The 15,389-nt window shown below is 65.3% G+C and overlaps 3 protein-coding genes across 3 annotated transcripts; 2 read left to right on the top strand and 1 right to left on the bottom strand.

The window, feature by feature from the left end:
• Positions 1–247: 247 nt before the first annotated feature.
• Positions 248–5,664, bottom strand: CHLRE_03g171000v5 (uncharacterized protein). The gene is made up of 5 exons (XM_043060876.1): positions 5,365–5,664; positions 5,074–5,224; positions 4,885–4,943; positions 4,427–4,642; positions 248–4,123 (listed from the first exon to the last, which is right to left on the bottom strand). Exons 1-5 carry the CDS (start codon positions 5,473–5,475, stop codon positions 1,655–1,657), a joined length of 3,006 nt encoding a protein of 1,001 aa, XP_042926005.1. The 5' UTR covers positions 5,476–5,664; the 3' UTR covers positions 248–1,654.
• Positions 5,665–6,184: 520 nt separating this feature from the next.
• CHLRE_03g171050v5 (uncharacterized protein) lies at positions 6,185–11,996 on the top strand. Its single transcript, XM_043060877.1, has 10 exons — positions 6,185–6,601; positions 6,987–7,103; positions 7,390–7,594; positions 8,116–8,268; positions 8,609–8,676; positions 9,067–9,280; positions 9,636–9,694; positions 9,980–10,079; positions 10,397–10,543; positions 10,873–11,996. Exons 1-10 carry the CDS (start codon positions 6,378–6,380, stop codon positions 11,110–11,112), a joined length of 1,527 nt encoding a protein of 508 aa, XP_042926006.1. The 5' UTR covers positions 6,185–6,377; the 3' UTR covers positions 11,113–11,996.
• A 48-nt stretch (positions 11,997–12,044) lies between these two features.
• On the top strand, positions 12,045–15,387 carry CHLRE_03g171100v5 (uncharacterized protein). The gene is made up of 7 exons (XM_043060878.1): positions 12,045–12,236; positions 12,311–12,463; positions 12,674–12,738; positions 13,235–13,338; positions 13,675–13,773; positions 14,201–14,340; positions 14,616–15,387. The coding sequence occupies exons 1-7, from the start codon at positions 12,090–12,092 to the stop codon at positions 14,676–14,678; spliced, it is 771 nt and encodes a 256-aa protein (XP_042926007.1). The 5' UTR covers positions 12,045–12,089; the 3' UTR covers positions 14,679–15,387.
• The last annotated feature ends 2 nt before the right edge of the window (positions 15,388–15,389 follow it).

Consider the following 15,389-nt stretch of genomic DNA (forward strand, 5'->3'; position numbering starts at 1 on the left):
GCGAGGTCCATTCACACCATCCGGTGCACATGCCCCGCGTGCTGTCAGGTGAGTCCGCAACTGCCTTCACATTGGCTACCGCATCTGTATGCGTACATCAGTGGTTCCTCATTATTGCTTGGGCACGCAGAGCAACCGGCAGAGGTGGCCTGTGGGTCACCTGGCTTTCATCTTCGCACATCAGCAAGCTGGCGGGCGTCCGTCTGACGTCTGTCTTGGCGCGAGCAGCACCAGCGGGATAGTCACAAACCTTCAGTGTTTACACTACATGCTGAGTCCATTGAACAATCGGCAGACCACCAGCTCGATTGCCACCAGTCCTTGGAACCGTGCCAGCGTGCCCACAAAAAAACGACGCTTCGGAGTCCATGCAGGCCCCCAAACCTGGCGGCAATTAGGATTCCTCCCTGGCTTCGCTAGGTAAAGGGGGAAGCGGAAGGACACACAGATTTCACTGGCCAAGCTGGGACACGATACCAGAAAGTCTAAGTGGTTTTCCCTCCGAAGGGAAAAGTGGGCAACGCCCACGCCACGTCGTCCGTCTTAGGAATCTTAGAAATTCCAGCATGAAAGTCGTGATGCAGCACAGCACATACACGCGAACACGACACAACACGCGTGCACGCACGCGCGCTAGTTCCCGGCCATGCCCCGATCCGACACGGCACATGGGCCTCAGCACTCGGCCGTGCAGGCGCTGCCGCACACATGTGCACCAATCAACCCCCCAATCCACATGCCTGTCAAAGGGATAGCTCCTCCTCACCAACAGCCAACAGCTGCTGCCTACACATCACACGTCTCTACACCTCATGCACTGGTTTAGGGCTCAGGGTCTCTCTTGAATCAAAATGGGAATAGACTGCTCCTCCCTCGCCCGCTACCTCGACGCCATTTAAACTTTAAGCAATCGAAGCCCCGCATCAAAGGCTCGTGTACGGAAGTTTCAAGTTGGCCGCCGCGCCGAAATGAAATCAAGCAACGACGCATTGCACTCCCTCGGAAATCACACGCAGGCCCTGCATCGCTATCGTTCGACTCTCGCCAGCAGCAGTTTGCGTCACACGTGCAGCCAACGTATCGTGCCGCGTCCAGTCGTGGCACACAGCTCTTGCATTTGCACAAGGGCCAAACGCACGTACATAACATCACACACAGTGACACGGCGCAGCGAGGTCTTCACTTCCACATGTTCGGTACGAGCCCTGAATGCAGTCCTGGCCACTCCGCTCGAACCTGCACCCTACCACTCTGCAAGCCGAGTCCGCGGTGTGCACAGGCGCTCCCCTACCACGGAGACAGTCATAGCGCCGACGCGTACATCCCGCCGGCACGGCCCCGCCTAACCACATAACCCACCCACCCCGCACACACACACACACCCTCCCGCCCTCCCGCGCTTCCCCTCCGCCTAGTCTTGACGCACACTGTCACAGTCATCGGGGCACACACAGCAACAGTCTCCGGCACACACACAGCCTTATACACACACGCCTGGGTTGCTCCATTTGTTTTTGTTTAACACGCCTGGGTGGGCTTCGTTTTGCGCGTTGCTAAACACACAAACAGTACTGTCTCACACACACAAACACACACACAGAGTCATAAACACAGTGTCATACACACACGCGCTCTCCCCGTCACTCCCCCTTCCTCACAGCCACGTGTCGTCCAGGTCTCCCAGCTCCAGCTCCTCCAGCTTGAGCGGCACACGCGCCTCCTCCACCAGGCTCTGCAGCATGGAGCTGCCGCGCAGGGGGCCCAGAGCCGGAGGAGCCGGTTGGGGCGGCGGCTGTGGCGGTTGCTGTGGCGCTTGGGGCGGCGGTTGGGGCGGCGGCGGTTGCGCAGCAGCAACAGCCGGGCCCGAGCTAGCGTCCTCGGCCGCGCCAGGGGAGGATGTGGTTGCTGTATAGGTAGCAGGTGAGGCTGTGGCAGCAGGCGCAGGCGCGGGTGGTGGCGCACTGGGGTCAGAGGCTCCCGCTACCGCGGGAGCGGCAGCGCCGGCTGACGGCGCAGCGATAGCGCTGGCGTCTGCCGCTGGCGCCGACGCCGGCATGGGGGGTGGCGGCGGCGGTTTGCTGGCTGCCCCCGTGTCCGGCGGCGTCCCGCCTGACGACGCCTCCACACACGCCTCCACCGCCACCTGCGCCGCCTCCACCGCCACCTGCGCCGCCTCCGCTGCCGCCTCCGCGCCAGCTGCCTCCGGTGCGGGTGCGCTGCTGGGCTCAGGAGCAGGCGCCGCAGGTGGCTCCGAGGGTGCCGGGGGCTCTGAGGGCGCCAGCGGCTGGGCAACCTCCACAGCCACCTCCTCCGCCTGCTGCTGCTCCTCTTGCTGTTGCTGCTGCGGTCCCTGCTGCGCCTCCGGCGCTGCTGGAGGTGATGGGGGCGGTGGTGGAGGCTGCGGCGGTGCCAGTGGCGCTACTGCTACTACTGCTGCTGCTGCTGCCGGCTGAAGTCGCGGGTCCGGCACTGAGGCAGGCGTGTACGCGGGCGCAGGCACGGGCCCCGCTCCGCCACCTGCATCGCTACCCGCTGCCGCAGCAGCCCCGCTCTGCAGCCCACCCACTGCGCTATCCCTCACCGCTGCATCAGCAGCCGCAACCACCTCTGGCGCTGCGCCCTTATGCGCGACCCCAGGCTCTGGGGTTGCCGCTGCCGCCGCCGATACGTCCAGCGCGGCGCCGGCACTTGCGTCCGCCTCGGCCGCCGGTTGCGGTTGTGCGGCCGCTGGCCCCGCTCCAGCCCTGCCGCCGAACTGACGCGCAGGCCTTGGCGGCAGCTGCGCGTGCGCCTCTCCTGCGCCTGCGTCTGCTCCTAACCCTACCCCAGCCCCGCTGTCCGCTGGCGTCATCTCCTCATCGCCATCCTGCCGTGACGTCGTAAGCACAGGCACAAGCACAGGCACAGGCTGTGTGCCCACGGCGTCCTCAGCCCCCGGCCGTGCCTGCTCCCGCTCCCCACCCGCTCCCGGCGGCTCTTGCCGAGCCGGCCGCTTTTGCTGAGGCTCGTCTGTGCTCCGTCCCGACGCCGGTGCCGCCTCCGCACCCGATGGCCCCGCGCCTGGCGGCGCTGCTTGCGATGGCGGCACCGCCGCCCCGGGCGCGTCGCCCTTCTCGAGCTCCCAGCGACTCCGCCGCGCCCCCGACGCCCGCGGCTGCCCCGCAACTGGTGCACTGGCGCTGCTGCTGTCGGTGCCCGCGCTGGCCTTGTCAAAGCTGGGTCCGGCGCTGCCGTTGGCTGTGGCTGTGGCCGGCTCGACGGCGCCCGACCCACCCTGAGGGCGCTGGGGTGGCGGTGGCGGCGGGCCCGGCGGCGGTGCCGGCGGCGCCGGCGGCGGCGCGCCTGGCGGCGGGCGCGGCGGCGGTGGGGGCGGCGGGGGCGGGCCGCCATTGGCTGGCCCGGAGCCCTGCTGTTCCTGACCGAAGCGCCCCTGCCAGCCCTGCCCCGGCGGCTTGCGGCCGTGCGCGCTGCCGAAGCGCCCGAAGCCGCCCCCGGGCCCCCGGCCGCCGCCGCCATTGCCGAACATGCCCCCCTGCTGCTGCTGTTGCTGCGGGTACAGCGGCGGGCGCTGCATGCCCATGGGCCCTCCCGCCCCGGGGCCGAAGCCCATACCTCCGCCCATTCCTGCCCCCATACCTCCGCCCATGCCACCGCCCATGCCTCCGCCCATTGCGCCTCCCATGCCGTCCGGCCCGGCCACCAGCGGCGCCCCAAAGGCCGCGGCCATGCCCATGGCGCCGCCGAAGGGCCCGCCGGGACCCATCATGGCCGCGCCCGGCCCCGCGCCCATGAAGCCACCGAGCTGGCCCTGAGGGAACAAGCCCACCGCGGCAGCGGCGGCAACGGCGGCGGCCGCCGCCACCTCGCTCGGTGGCATCATGCCGGCGGGGCCCAGCAGCCCCGGCGGGATGAGCCCCGGCGGAGGCGCCATGGGCGGCGGCATAGGTGGTGGCGGCGGCGGCGGGCCGCCGCGGCTGGCGTTGGGGTTGGAGTCGGCGCTGAAGGGGTCGGCGCCCTCCAAGGGCGGCGGCGCGGCGGCGTAGGGCGCGGAGGAGCCCGGCGCCGAGGGCTGCAGGCGGCTGCTGCCAGCGGGGAAGCGCGAGGCTGGGTGCGAGTGTGGGTCCTGCGGTGCAGCGCGACATGCAAAGCGCGCGGCAGCGGCACGTTCAAGGCACGTGGGTTTGGCGCAAGCAAAAGGGCGTTTCCTACACCTGGTATCCTGCCCGCTTTGGCATCGAGCTGCATCTATCCCGCCCCTCCGCCGCCCCCGCGCCCCCGTCCATGGGAAAGACAGCGTTGTACCAACCGCACCCACCCGCCGCCACTCCGCCACCCCAACCACTCCCACCCTCCGCTCCCACCCTGAACTCTACCCTCAGCACCAGCCACCCCCGCCCCCAACGCCACCAACGCTGCCACTGCTGACCTGCGCGCTGGCCTCCGTGAGAGAGCCGCTGGGCGACTTGCTGTGTAGCGGGTGAGCGCCGCCGCCGCCCCCGCCCCCGCTGGCCCCCAGCAGCCCCCCGCCTCCGCCTCCGCTGCTGCTGCCCAGCGCGCCGCGGCCGCTCTCCACGTCACGGAGCTGCTCAGCCGCAAACACGCCCTCTATCTGCCAGATCTTCAACAGCTTTTCCACTTGTGCCTGGAATATGGGGCGGTGAGATACACGGGTGTGAGGTAAACGCACAACCGGGTGGTTCAAGTGGGTTTGCGAGGTGCACGCGCGTGTCTGTGTGAGGAGCTCGGGCTGGTGTGTCATGTGAGGGGCTGTGCGCCACGATGCGGTGCAGGGCGTAGGAGCACACGGCATCCCGCCTCCTACATCGTTTTGCGCATGAGCACACGGTGCCACATCGCGCGACACCAAACGGCGGCGAGACTCACCCCGTTCTCTGGCCGTAGGTCCACAACCAGCGCAGTCGTGAGCGGCTTCAGGCGCTCAGCTGGGGGGGAAAGCCGTGAGGCGTGGAGGTGGTAAGGTGTGGTCCGGCCAGGCGTGGGTGTGTGGGCGGCTTGGGCGGGTTAATGCGCCAAACGAAGCCTGAGCTCGCCCCGCTTCCCTTCCCGGCTCACCATATCGGTCTTTCGCCCCTTGCGTTTTTCGGGACAGCCTGAGCAGCGACGAGACCGAATAGAGGAGGTGGAGCTTCCCGCGGGAACTGCCCGGCGCGGCGCTCAATCTGCGGAACTGTTTCTCCAGGAGCACGACCACGTGCTTGTAGCACTGTAAATATAAGCGTGACATAAGTAAGCACGCAGGGTCACGGCGGGGCCAGGTTAGGCGAGGTGCGTCGACGCGGCAAGCGCACGCTGCATCGAGCTCCGGGCACCGCGCTCACAGGCTGCCACCTGCCGCCCACGTACCGTTCGCTCATCCTCCACCGCCAAGCTTGCTAAGCGCTCCAAGCGGGAGCCCGCAGCTTTCACAAGAACCTGTTCCAAAGTGTCCCTGAACTCTACCTCTCGTTCCCACATTGTTAGCAAATTATTGTGCTGATATCAGCGCATAATTATGATAAAGAAGGATTCAGGCAAGCAAGTAACTCAACAAGAAAACACAAAGCGCTTTCAACGCCGCGCTCTCGCGCCAAGGGCTGTAGGTAGATGGAAAATGAGAGTTCAAGCAATTGACTGTTGTTAGCCAGCTATCGTCAACATGTAGTCACGAGGAATCGCTCGCGGATTTTTTTGTTGCCTCAATCGCAGCGTGCCGATCCCCGCGCTTCCCCGGGAGCATTAGCTCTTCCCCACGGTAACCGCAGCAGTCGCATCAATATTGCGACAAGGGGTGCGAGCGTATGAGCCCTCCCTGGTCGGGGACTACGAGTTGGCCACGACATGTTGGGTCAGCTGATCACCAAGTACGCGCTTGCCCCTCAGCCCCCAACCCGGGTCTTTTGCAACCATTTTCCATACCTGCATGTCTCCTCATGCGTGAGACCCCATCGATTGAATTGCAGCCTCCTGCGGCGGGTGGTCCGTGGGTCGTGCACGCTTTCGTGCCGGTGCAACGCAAACGCTTCCAAGCGTGCGTGTGCGACTCAAGGACGACCATGCGCTGCTACATGCGTCAGCCGAGGCCATACGCATGGCAACAGACGTCATTATTGCTTTAGCGTTGGCCGCGACATGGGCGCGCCCCCCGCTCAGTCCGTTCTGTTTGCAAATATAGTCTATTACATGTTATCACTGGCGGCCTGAGTGAGCACCCCAGACTGCATATAGAGCGCGCTGAGCTCCGTAACCTTTAGCGCGCACGCAACACTCGGCTCGCCGCATCCACCCTTTGGCGTTGACAAGTCGAGTCAGTATCTCTTTATTATAACATCGAAGAAGTGCACGAGCGAGGGCTGTCACGGCAGCAGCTTAGCGTCGGAATGACGGGCTCGGGCAAGCCCGCAGCGAATAAGGCGACGGCAAACGGCGATGGCGAGCCGGTACGGTTCCTGAAGGGGGCGGCTATCAGCGTGTGGCAGAACTCGGGTGACGACGACTCGAACTGGACTCGCTTCGCCAAGAGCCGCTGGCCCTTCCGCTCGTTCGGCGTGAGCGCTATCCGCGGGAAATACAACATCGACAAGTGCAGTGACTTCTGGAACAAGTGAGCTAAGTGGGCAAGCCCCCCCCCCTTTGTAAGCGTTATTGCACGGTTTTGCCACGAAGTTCGCCGTCAGCTGTCTCCGGGACAGCCGCATAATGCACGGGGCAGCTATGAGACAGGGCACGGGCCGTGCCTCGATGAAGGCAGCAGAGAGAGGGCTGCCCAATGCGGGGTGGGGTAGAGGGTGACCTCCAGCTGCTGCCAGCTCTTCAGGAGGCGGCCAGGGCTGCCTCCGCCCCGCCCCCACCCCTTGGATCCGTCTCGGGCCGTCGCCCCGCCACACCATGCGCCAGCGCAATGCCGACATAAACACCAACAATTCACAACCCCCCGCCCCAAATTCCAATGCGAGCAATCCTCCCCACCGCAACGTTGCAAACCGCAGCTATGAGCGGGACATCAAGCTGGCGGCCGACATCGGCAGCACCACCTTCCGCTTCTCCATCGAGTGGGCTCGCATCGAGCCGCTGAGGGGCGTGTTCGACATGGAGGCTGTGCACAGGTGCGGCGGGGGGCTGGGGGCGTGAGGCATGATACGTGTGCGCGCGTGTGTGCCGAAGTACGCAAGGTTGGGTATGCTGAGGAAAGTGCCACCTAGCCTGTTTGGTGGGGCGGGGCGAACGGCGTGTACGAGGTACGGCACACGAGGGATCGTGGCCGGTCCCACTTAACGTCGGCACTCCACACTCTTGAATCCATCGACCCACTCCGTCCTCCAATGCACGGCCAACCCGCCTGCCCCTGCCTTTGCCCCCATCACTCCTCACTCCTCACTCCTCACTCCTCAGGTACCACCAGATGCTGGACTGCATGGCGGCGCACGGCCTGGTGCCCAACGCCACACTGTGGCACTTCGTGCACCCCACCTGGTTCGAGCAGGCGGGCGGCTGGACCAAGGAGGAGAACATCCCGGCCTTTGTGCGCTTCAGCGTCAAGTGCTTCGAGTGGTTCAAGGACAAGATCACGCTGTGGGCCACCTTCAATGAGCCCACGGTGAGTGGGGCGGCTGAGTGGGTGGCTGTGTGGGTGGTGGCGAGGTGATTGGGAGGCAGTGTATATGATATCGACACGGAGAGACATGGGGAGTTTGGGGAGCTGGTGGAGGGTGCAGTAGTCGATTCCAATGTCAAGTAAACCACGACCCAGAACCAGCCCACAGAAGGGTGGGAGTCATGGGTGCAGGCGGCGTTTGCGGGGAGGTGCGGGGGAGGACGGGCAAGTCGGAGCCTGGCCAGCTGCCAAGCAAGCAGAAAAGCTGGACTGCAGCCAGGCTGGCTTGCGCTACGCGCCTGCCCCCGCCCTGGGCCCACCCACCCCACCCCAGCCCACCCGTTGCATTAGTCCGCTCCCAACCCCGCGGCCACCCACCCAACCCCTCCGCACCTTCCCACCTTCCACCTCCCTACCTAACCCCCCCTCCCACCTCCCACCTCCCTACCTCTCCCTCCACCCCCTCCACCCTTGACTCCTCATGAATGTAATCCTCCTCCCACCTCCCACCTCCCGCTCCGCAGTGCTACATGTTCCTGGCCTTCATTGTGGGCATTGCGCCGCCCGGCCGCATCATGGACCTGGTCACCGCCGGCCGCATGCTCAGCACCATGCTCAAGGCGCACACCGCCACCTACAGGGCGATCAAGGCGGCGCCGGGGGGGCAGGCGGCGCAGGTGGGGGGAAGCGGAGCGGAGTAGGAGAGGGGAGGGGCCAGGGGAGGGGAGGGGGATGTTTGTACAGTGGTGCAGAGGAACGGGGAGAGGGGTTCGAGCTGGGAGCTGGGCAGGGCTGCGAGATGGGGTCCGATGGGGAAGTAGGGGCGGGAGGGGCATGAATGCTGGAGGTGGGAGGCCGGAAGAGCGAGGCGGAGCAGGAGGGCAGAACGGAGGGGTTAGGCATGGCAGGAACGAAGCAAAAGGCTTTCCGCACATTTGTCCCATGCAAATGCCCCCGATAGCGTCCACTGGGGCAGCAAAGCCCCCCGCCTACCCACCCACCCACCCCCCGCTGCAGGTGGGCCTGGTGAGCCACCACATCACCTTCGAGCCGCAGGGCACTGGCATCCTGTACGGCGTGTCCAAGTGGGTGGCCGCGGGGGGGGGGGAGGGGGAAAGCGCTTGCGCGTGTGTGTGGGGGGTGCGTGTGTGCAAGGTGCAGGCACACGTGCCCGTCCCCTTGTGCTGTCCTTACGCGCGTACCTCGTGTCCTCGTCCTCGCACCGCACGTGCGCCTGCTGCCTCCGTGCGCCTTCCACCACAAACACACAACACGCCGCGCCACGCGCCGCCATACGCCGCCGCCACATACACCTACCACACGCTTCCGCCGCCGCCTCCCTCACTCCTGCGCTTACTACAATACCTTGTGACACACACACACACACACACACACACACACACACACACACACACCTACCACATGCTTCCGCCGCCTCCACACGCCCACCACGCGCCTCTCCCACTCCCCGGCAGGGTGCTGTCTGACTGGATGACCTACTGGTGGGGCTGGGACGTGGTGCACCACTGGATGCTGACCGGCGAGTTCGTGTGGAAGCTGCCCGTGCTGGGCGTGTGGCAGCGCTGGCAGGACCCGGCGGGGCGCCCCCCCTGCGACTGGTGGGGCATCAACTACTACAGCCGGGGCATCTTCTCCTGGTACCTCGCACCCAGCTGCCGCGAGTCCGAGGTAGGTGGGTGGGTGGGTGCCGGGGGGCGGGGCGTGTAAGGAGGCGGGGGAGCGGGAAGGGCGGGCGGCACGGGAGGGGAGGGGAATGTGCTCGAGCGCAACTAACCCGAGACCGAGACGGGCGAAGGCGGAGGCGGGGGCGGGGGCATGGGGGCGGGGGCATGGGGCGGGGCTGGGGGTGGGAGCTGGGGCGGGGGGCCCGGCACGTGCAGGGCCGGTGTGGTGGGGCCTTGTCGGGCCTTGGCGGCAATCGGGCCAAGTGAGGCCAATGTACCGTATTGGTGGTGCTGGAGCTCGCCGCACTGTCCCCACCAATAATGAACGTATCCCCGCCAAACACTGGTCCGCCCCTCAGGTGATGACGGACATGTACTACCCCATCTACCCGGAGGGCCTGTACAAGTGCATCAAGAGGTGGGGGGAGAGGAGAGGAGGGGAGAGGAGGAGGGAAGGGGAGGAGGGAAGGGGAGGAGAGGGAGGCTTCTCGCCACCTACCACGCCAGCCCCCCAACCCCGGCCCACCCCTCGTTGGCACGCACGCCCTCCTTCCCACGCCTGGACCCACCGCTCCATTCCAATCAACCGCCGTCGTCTGCACTGTATATGCTCTTGCGACCTCATTCCTCCGTTCATTCCTCCCAAAGATTGCCTACCGTCTACCGTTTCCTTAGCTAATTATGAATGTTATCTCCCCCCCAGGTGCTCTGAGTTCGGCATTCCCATGTACATCACTGAGACCGGCATTGCCGACGCCCGCGACGACCGCCGCGCGCTCATGATCGACTCCTACATGAAGGCGGTGAGGCGGGGTGGTGTACGTCCTGGGGGGGAAGGGCGGGCGTGCGGGACAGGCGGGAGGGCGAGGTTAGGTCAGTGGGAACTAGGTGAAAGGGGCGGGGCGGGCGGGGGAGGGTAGGCGCCCATGCAAGACGGGGGCGGGAGGGGAAGCGGGGGCCCCTGGCCCCATCCCTGACGCCACTCCTGACCCCGTCCGCTCGCCTAACCTAGTATGCACGGAAACCCACTCCAATCCCAACCCACCCCCCAAAACCCCACCCGCCCCATCCCTGACGCCACTCCACCATCACCACCATCACCACCACCGTCACCCCGCAGACGCTGCGGGCGGTGGCCGAGGGCTGCGACGTGCGCGGGCTGTACTACTGGACGCTGCTGGACAACCTGGAGTGGGCCACCGGCTACACCATGAAGTTCGGGCTGTACGCCTGGGAGCCGGATGGCAGCGTGGACCGCAAGCTCAAGGCGCGTGCGGGGGTGGGGGGGCGGGGGGCAGGGGGGTGCTGGGGGGGGTTGCAAGGATGGCTGGAAAAGCGGTAAAGGATGCACTGAAGACTGCAGGCGAAGTCGTTAGCAAATGAGCGGGGCGGTAGTCAGGGGCGGTAGTAAGGACGGCGCGGGGAAAGGGAGAGCGAAGGTGCAAAACGGAGTCGTGCGTGTTCGACACGGCGGACCCAATGGATGTGCATGTCACGTGTGGGTGTGGGTGGGTGGGTGGTGTCGTCGCCTTTCCTCACTAGTCGTACCTGTAATCCGCCCCCCTCCCTGCTCCCCCCTCTCATACACACGCACAGGAGGGCAGCAAGACGCTGGTGCGCTACTTCAAGACCCTGCCGGACGACCTGGCGGGCGTGCGGGCGGCGGCGCGGCAGGTGCAGGGGCAGCTGGGCGAGGACCTGGGCGTGGAGGCGGCGCTGGAGGAGGAGGGCGTGACGCGCGTGGCGGCGGGAGGCAAGCTGGTGGTGGGCGAGGCGGCGGGCAAGGGCGGCGAGGCGGAAGGGCGGAAGGCGGTGGGCATGGTGGCGATTGGATGAGAGGAGGGTGCGGACGATGGAGGTGGAGGCGGGAGAGAGGGGGGTGGGGGGTGGGGCCGGGCGTGGGGCCGGGCGTGGGGCCGGGCGTGGGGCCGGGCGTGGGGTGGGGTCGGGGTCAGGGGAGCAGGATGCGCTTGGAGGAGGGGTATTGGTGGTGGTGCGGAGCAGCAGGAGAGACCATGCGATACATCACGGTACATGGAATGGCACAAGCCTGGTGAAGTCGAGGGTAGGTGTTGATGTGATGGATTGGGCACGGGGCGTGGTGGGTGATGCCGAGAGGTGATGCCTGCTGGCTGGGAGAGGTGATAATTTCATGGACTGGACACTGGATAGATCTTGAACTATGAAGTGCTCATGGGTTTGTTGGCTGGATCAACATGGACGTGCCCGGTCAGCAGGGGGCAAATAAAGCTGTGGCGAGCAGGGCGCTGGTCGACAATGCGTGTAGGTAGGATGCAGGAGGAGGTGGCGGACTGCGTTAGCCTGCGTAGAAACGCGCGCTCTTGGAGCAGAAGCACGCACAAAGATGAGTACAGGGTCGGGGTGTGATTGAGAGTATCTGGCCAGGATGACCAAGGATATTGACTGCCTAGGGCCGTCTACGGCTGTCTGTTTAGGGCTCAAGAGGGCTGAGGCATCTGATGGCCCGCCCAGGCATCGGGTGACCGCAACCGACTTGCACGAACGTGTGGCTACAACGCCCACAAAGACTCCCCGGCGAACAAGCATGACCATGAGCTAATGAGGAGCTTGCTTGATACGGCCTTCCAGGAACTAGTGCAGGAGCGGCCGGTGAGGGGAGTACTCGAGGAAACGGGGCCAGGAACAGAAGCGGGTTCGTGTCAGTCGGCCCATGCCGCAACTTTGTAGAGTCTCATAGATCTAGTCTCTGTAGGTTCTGATTGTGTTGAATTTGAGCACCTCTTTACCTCTCAGGCCTCAGAGGACCTAGGTCGCGAAAGACCAGTTTGGCTATGCAAGTCCAGCGTAGTGCCGCTTCTCTGGGCCTCAGGGCTCGGGGTCCTCTTCGATCTGCTCCTAGGTTTGCTCCCTTCCAGCCATGCCGGCAACAACAGTCGCGCGTGGCATGTTCAGCGGCGGCGAGCGATGACCCTTACAAGGCGAGCACACATTCGCTTTCTCTAATTACTTATCGCAGTCGTACCCACGAAAAGTCTTGCCGTGAAATTTGCAGGTTCTGGGTATCGAGCCTGGCGTTGACAGCATGGAGATTGGCAAGGCATACCGCGTGAAGAAGTATGAGCACCGCTTCAACCCGGAGATGCTGCAGAAGGTGGAGTCCGCGCACAGCACCATTATGCTCTCGCAGCTATCTGCTCGCATGAAGGTGGGCCAAATGGGTCGGGAGGGTCAGGCCGGTCAAGGGGGCTGGGCGCACGGCACGGCCGGACCCTCCCCTGTGGCCGCCACAGACACGGCAGGCCTAGCTTTGGGGGCGGTAGATGTCGGCAGCCTGTTGACGCACTCTAGCAACTGTTGTAGCGCCGCCTTCGAGCGCATGCTGCTAAACACGTTCGGTTGAACGTCCTTGCCGCAGGGGAAAGGCGTGAACAAGGACGTGGCATATGCGGACCAGGAGCCACTTTTCCCGTGGCGGCCAAAGTGCGTGCTGGGCTCGGGGGGCCGGGGGCGTTAGCCGTTCATGTGGAGAACGGAGTGATTCAAGCATAATTATGAAGCGCCGACGTCCCGTGGGGACAGCGGGTACTAACCGTTTGGGGGGAGGAGGAGGAGAGACACAGCGTGATGTTGAGGGGCCATGGTGTGTACGGTGTGCGTGTATGTGAACGGCGTGCATTGCGTGCGCATGTGTATCCTTGTCCTTGGGATGCGTGCGCGGGTCGGCACGCCTTGCACAGGGCGAGATTCCTGGGCCGCCTCCACGCCCTGCCTCGCTGCTGCTTCATGGCAGCAACTGAAAGAACATGCCTTGCCTTGCCTCACTCCCCTCCTCCCCCCCCCGTCCGGTCAACGGTAACAATACGCCTGCTGTATCAGTGCGCCTGGCTACAACTTCGCTTCTTTAAGTGGTCATAATTGTGCACCCTCTCCTCATGAATGTAAGTAGTAACCCCTCCCCTCCCCTCCGCCCCTCCAGGCGCTGGGACGCCACCCCCAAGGTGATCATGGTGATTGGCGCCATGCAGCTGGGCATGGTGGCGTACGGCTTCCAGCAGCCCGCGCTGTCCAAGACCATCTTCTGTGAGTAGGGCGGGACCCCGCGTGTGCGTATGTATGCATGTGTGCGTGTGTGCGTGTGTGTGTGTGTGTGTGCGCATGTGTGTGTGTGTGTGTGTGCATGTGTGTGTGTGTGAGAGAGCCCCCTCCTGCCCCGCCCCGTTTCGCTGAACCCCATGGGCGGCTTTCCCCCCTCCCCCTCGGCGACGATCTGTTGACACTGGGGGCCTATTGCGATGGGCTCGGGCATGTAACCCCTGTTGTCAAAGCGTAGGCCACGCAGTCCTCTCTCTTTTGCATTGGGTTCAGTTTGGGCTCGGGCGTGTAACTCCCTTGCCTCCCTTCCTCCTATCCCTGCAGGCGGCCTGATCGGCATTGCTGCCAACGTGATGAAGCAGAACGCCATCATGCCGCCGCCCAAGGACCCCGAGATGGCCACCGAGGAGGAGTCCGGACGCGGTAAGGGCGCCGGGCAGGGGGAGGGGGCAGGCGGGAGGGGGGAGGGGGCAGGGGGGAGGGGGCAGGGGGTGGCAGAGGGAGGGATGAAGCGGGCAGCAGCCAGGAGGGGGAGGAGGGGGAGGCGTGGGCGGAGGGAGCCGAGGGAGGAGAGGGGCATTGCCAGAGGGCTGAAGCAGTGCCCGGGCGGCAGCGGTGGCCGAGGGAAACGGCACAGGGGAGGCTCCAGGGACGGGAAGTTGCGGCGTTGGGGGCGAGGGGATCGGCAGCCCTCTGTCCCGCTTGCCTGCCCACCCAGTCCCACCCACGTCTCCGCCCTCCATCCCAACCCTCATCCCCACCTGGGTTTAGTTGGGCTTGGAATGAACTACCCCGCCTCCTCACCTCCTCACATCGCCACCTGCCCACCACCACCACCACGCCGCCGCAGCGAGCCGCAACTTTGTGCGCGGCTTCCTGCTGGGCGCCCTGGCCACCATCGCCGGCACGCTGCTGTTCTCAATTCCCGAGGTGCTCGTCAGCCAGGCCAAGATGACGCTGCCCGTCATCCCCGGAGTGCCCAACGTCATTGTGAGCTGAGCGGGTTTGCGGCGGAAGCCGTGGAGACGGCAGAGGGAGGGGGTGGGGTCCAGAAGGTGCATGTGCTGAGAGTGGGTGTGGGGCGGCGGACATAAGTTTGTGATTGTTGAAAGAGGGGACAGGCAGCGGCCTGGGGGGCCTGCGCAGCGCTGGGCCGCACGCGGCAAGCAGACTTCGCCCGCTTCACGACAACAAACTCTGCCCTCACCAGCTCCTTACCTCGCCCGCCCCATTCCTCCACCCCTCCTGCACGTGTCACCCTGTAGGTCTCCATGAAGATCCTGGGCGCCGCCCTCTTCAACTGGGTCATGACCTCCTTCTACTACTAGAGCCCTACGGAGCTACGCGGAGCTACGCGGAGCTACGTGGAGCTAGGCAGAGCTAGGCGGAGCTAGGCGGCTGAGGGGTGGGCGGCTGCTGAGCAGCAGCAGCGGCAGCGAAGCGGCGTGTGTGTGGAGCGGCGTGGAGCGGGCGAGCGCGCCCGCGGCGTGTGCTCTGCCGCGACGCGCAGGGAGGGCGGAGGGCTGCGGCGCGTGCGCAGCAGCTGCGGCTGGGCGGAGGCGCATCTTTAGGATGCAGGTGGTGGTCACAGGAGCAGCAGCAGGAGGCGGAGGTGGCGGAGGAGGAGGAGGAGGAGGAGGACGAGGAGGAGGTGGTGGTGGAGAGCAGGACGAGCTGGCGCTGGTTGCGAGCCGCGCGGCACGCAGCAGCACGTGGTGGGCGGAGGCGAGGCGTGGAGGTTGAAGCAGCGGCAGCAGCACTAGGAGGCGGAGGAAGCGGTGCCGGTGGCGTTCGTGGGGTTCCTCAGTGACTTGAGGTTACTTGAGGTGCGGCCGCTGGGCTGGGCTGGGCTGGGCTGAGGGAGACGCGTGTGTTGGAAGCACTGTTGGTGAACTCGGGGTGTGGCGGTCCAGAGTCAGGGGAAAGAAGGACGGGGAAAGGGAAGTTGACACGCCACGACACAGCGCCGGTCCTTCGACTCTTGATAAGGCCCTGCGCGTGCTTGCCTAAGAGCGTGGTCTGTAAGGAATGAAAAAAGG

The sequence above is a fragment of the Chlamydomonas reinhardtii genome, chromosome 3 (assembly GCF_000002595.2).
Source record: "Chlamydomonas reinhardtii strain CC-503 cw92 mt+ chromosome 3, whole genome shotgun sequence".
Taxonomy (NCBI): Eukaryota; Viridiplantae; Chlorophyta; class Chlorophyceae; order Chlamydomonadales; family Chlamydomonadaceae; genus Chlamydomonas; species Chlamydomonas reinhardtii.